The sequence below is a fragment of the Protobothrops mucrosquamatus genome, unplaced genomic scaffold (genome assembly GCF_001527695.2).
Source record: "Protobothrops mucrosquamatus isolate PMUCROS unplaced genomic scaffold, P.Mucros_1.0 scaffold156, whole genome shotgun sequence".
NCBI classification, from domain to species: domain Eukaryota; kingdom Metazoa; phylum Chordata; class Lepidosauria; order Squamata; family Viperidae; genus Protobothrops; species Protobothrops mucrosquamatus.
The window spans coordinates 40,297-42,506 of NW_015386520.1; the positions used below are offsets into that span (position 1 = coordinate 40,297).

The window sequence follows — 2,210 nt, forward strand, 5'->3', positions numbered from 1 at the left end:
AATAAAGTGATTATTACTAGAAACAAAAGGGAGGAGGCATTGGAGATGTCTAAAATACATTTATTTTCTGTGCTCCTTTTTCTTAAGTTAAATTGTGCATGTTTCCAATTGAAGGGTCCTTGGTGTTCTCTGAGCTTGTTTGTTTTCTGCAGACGGTTCATTACCCTAACTAGGTAACATCAGTGCTAAGGTACTAAGGAGTGCTATTTGCTGTCAGTTTATATTTTGGTGCCTTGCCTGTCTGTGTGGGTGGGGGCGATCTTAGGGATTTTTTGGTTGAGCTGTTTACTAATGGCTCTTTGGCAGTTACTTGATGGTTGGTCTGAAGTTGACCTTAGAGTTAATCTATGCTGATCTGAGTGCTGATTACTGCTGAAGAGGTGCTGGAGACTTTTTCTTTTGGGGGCTGGTTGATCAACTCTTTTGCATAGTCTGTAGATGTTGTTAATGTCTATGTGTCTATTGATGGCTGATTTGTCAGAGTGCCAGGCTTCTAGAAATTCCCTGGCATTTTTGGATTTGGCCAAGTCTAGGATTGTCACATTTTTCCCAATTGAAACTATGGTTAAATCTGCCTATATGTTGTGAAATTAAAGAATTTTTGTCATGCCTTTTGACTGCCAGTTGGTGTTCATGGATGCGTTCTGCCAGACTTGTCCCTGCATGTTTCCAATTCTGGCAAAAGTGAAGATGAAAGTAAATGAAATTCTGACTTACTGCAATTCTGTGATTCTGTATACACTGTTCAACAAAAGTGATCTATGGGAGATTTGATCTATATCTGCAAGCATGATTTTTATCACATTACTAAATAGTGGTCTAATCATCATGTTGTAATGGGTAAGTGGGATGTTACATTCAGTGGGAAAAATATTGTCTTGTGACATAGTTCCCCATTTGCATTTCTTAACCACAGAGAACCTACAGAGTAGCCAATGCAGCTACCCATCAAAGGAAAGGGCATGTCAGTTTGTTCCAGGTGAAATCAAATTCTACCTAAGTTGGATCAAACTGCCTTTCTTACTAATTGTGCCTTTGTCTTTCTGGATCAGGTCCAACAGGCAGTGGGAAGACCACTTTCATAAGTGAATATGCCCTGGATCTCTGCATGCAAGGGGTTAATACATTATGGGGCAGCTTTGAGATCCACAATGTGCGTTTGGCCAAGATCATGCTTACTCAATTTGCCATGGAAAAACTGGATGAACAACTGGAAAAATATGATGAGTGGGCAGACAAATTTGAGGATCTTCCACTTCACTTCATGACCTTCTACGGACAACAGAACATCAAGTAAAATTTGTGGTAGCAGATTATTGCTTTTTTTATGAGACAGTAGAAGTGAAACAGTGCTATAATTAATGTAATGCTGAGTTTGCAGTTTTAATTATGTTTAATTAGCAGGAAATAGCCATAATTCCCAAAGAAATACAGTGGTACCTGGCTACTCATTGTTAATTGGTTTTGGGAGGCGCAACGAGTACTAAAAATAACGAGTGCCAAGCAAACATGTGACCCTTTATTTTTGCTGGGAAGGACTTCCTGTCTGTTCCTTTTCCTATGTCACTGACCTGTTCATTATGGCCAACTTTCTGTCCATTTCCCCCCTTTTCCTATCACAGCATGTTGAATATCAAACAATGAATACTGGGACAACATTTTTGCATCAAATGTGTCGAGTACCAAATTTGATGAATTTTGAAGCAATCGAGTACCGAAGTACTACTGTATACATATCCTTGAAAAAAATATGTTGCAATATTTGGTAGTAAGGCCAAAGTAAGACTAAATTAACTAGCTCTATGTAATGTTTGTTGGTCTGGAAATTGCATCCCCTTACTTTGCTAAATCATCATTATGTCCTCATTTTGGATAAGACAGTATGATAGAAAATCCACAGATCATTCTAGTACAGATTCAGTGGTAAGTGTTACAAAGCACCCTTTGCCTAGCAAATATTGAGATTGGTCTCAAATTATATAGTGAGTACACTATTTTACATTAGGGCAGTGGTTCTCAACCTTTTTAATGCCGCGACCCCAACCGGTTGTAAGTCGAGGACTAAACCGGTCGTAAGTCGAGGACTAAACCGGTCGTAAGTCGAGGACTAAACCGGTTGTAAGTTGAAGACTACCCAACCGGTCGTAAGTCGAGGACTTTCCCTGCCTGGGAGCGCCGCGCATGCATGGTTCTGCCCCCTGTGCTGGCCG

General features: G+C 40.0%; 1 protein-coding gene across 1 annotated transcript in view; it reads left to right on the plus strand.

Moving 5' to 3' along the window:
• Positions 1–1,000: 1,000 nt before the first annotated feature.
• TWNK (twinkle mtDNA helicase) overlaps positions 1,001–2,210 on the plus strand; it is a 3,901-nt gene continuing 2,691 nt past the window's right edge. The window contains exon 1 of the mRNA XM_029283632.1: positions 1,001–1,293. Coding sequence (XP_029139465.1) covers positions 1,109–1,293 — 185 coding nt within the window. The 5' untranslated portion in view covers positions 1,001–1,108. The remainder of the gene's footprint in view (positions 1,294–2,210) is intronic.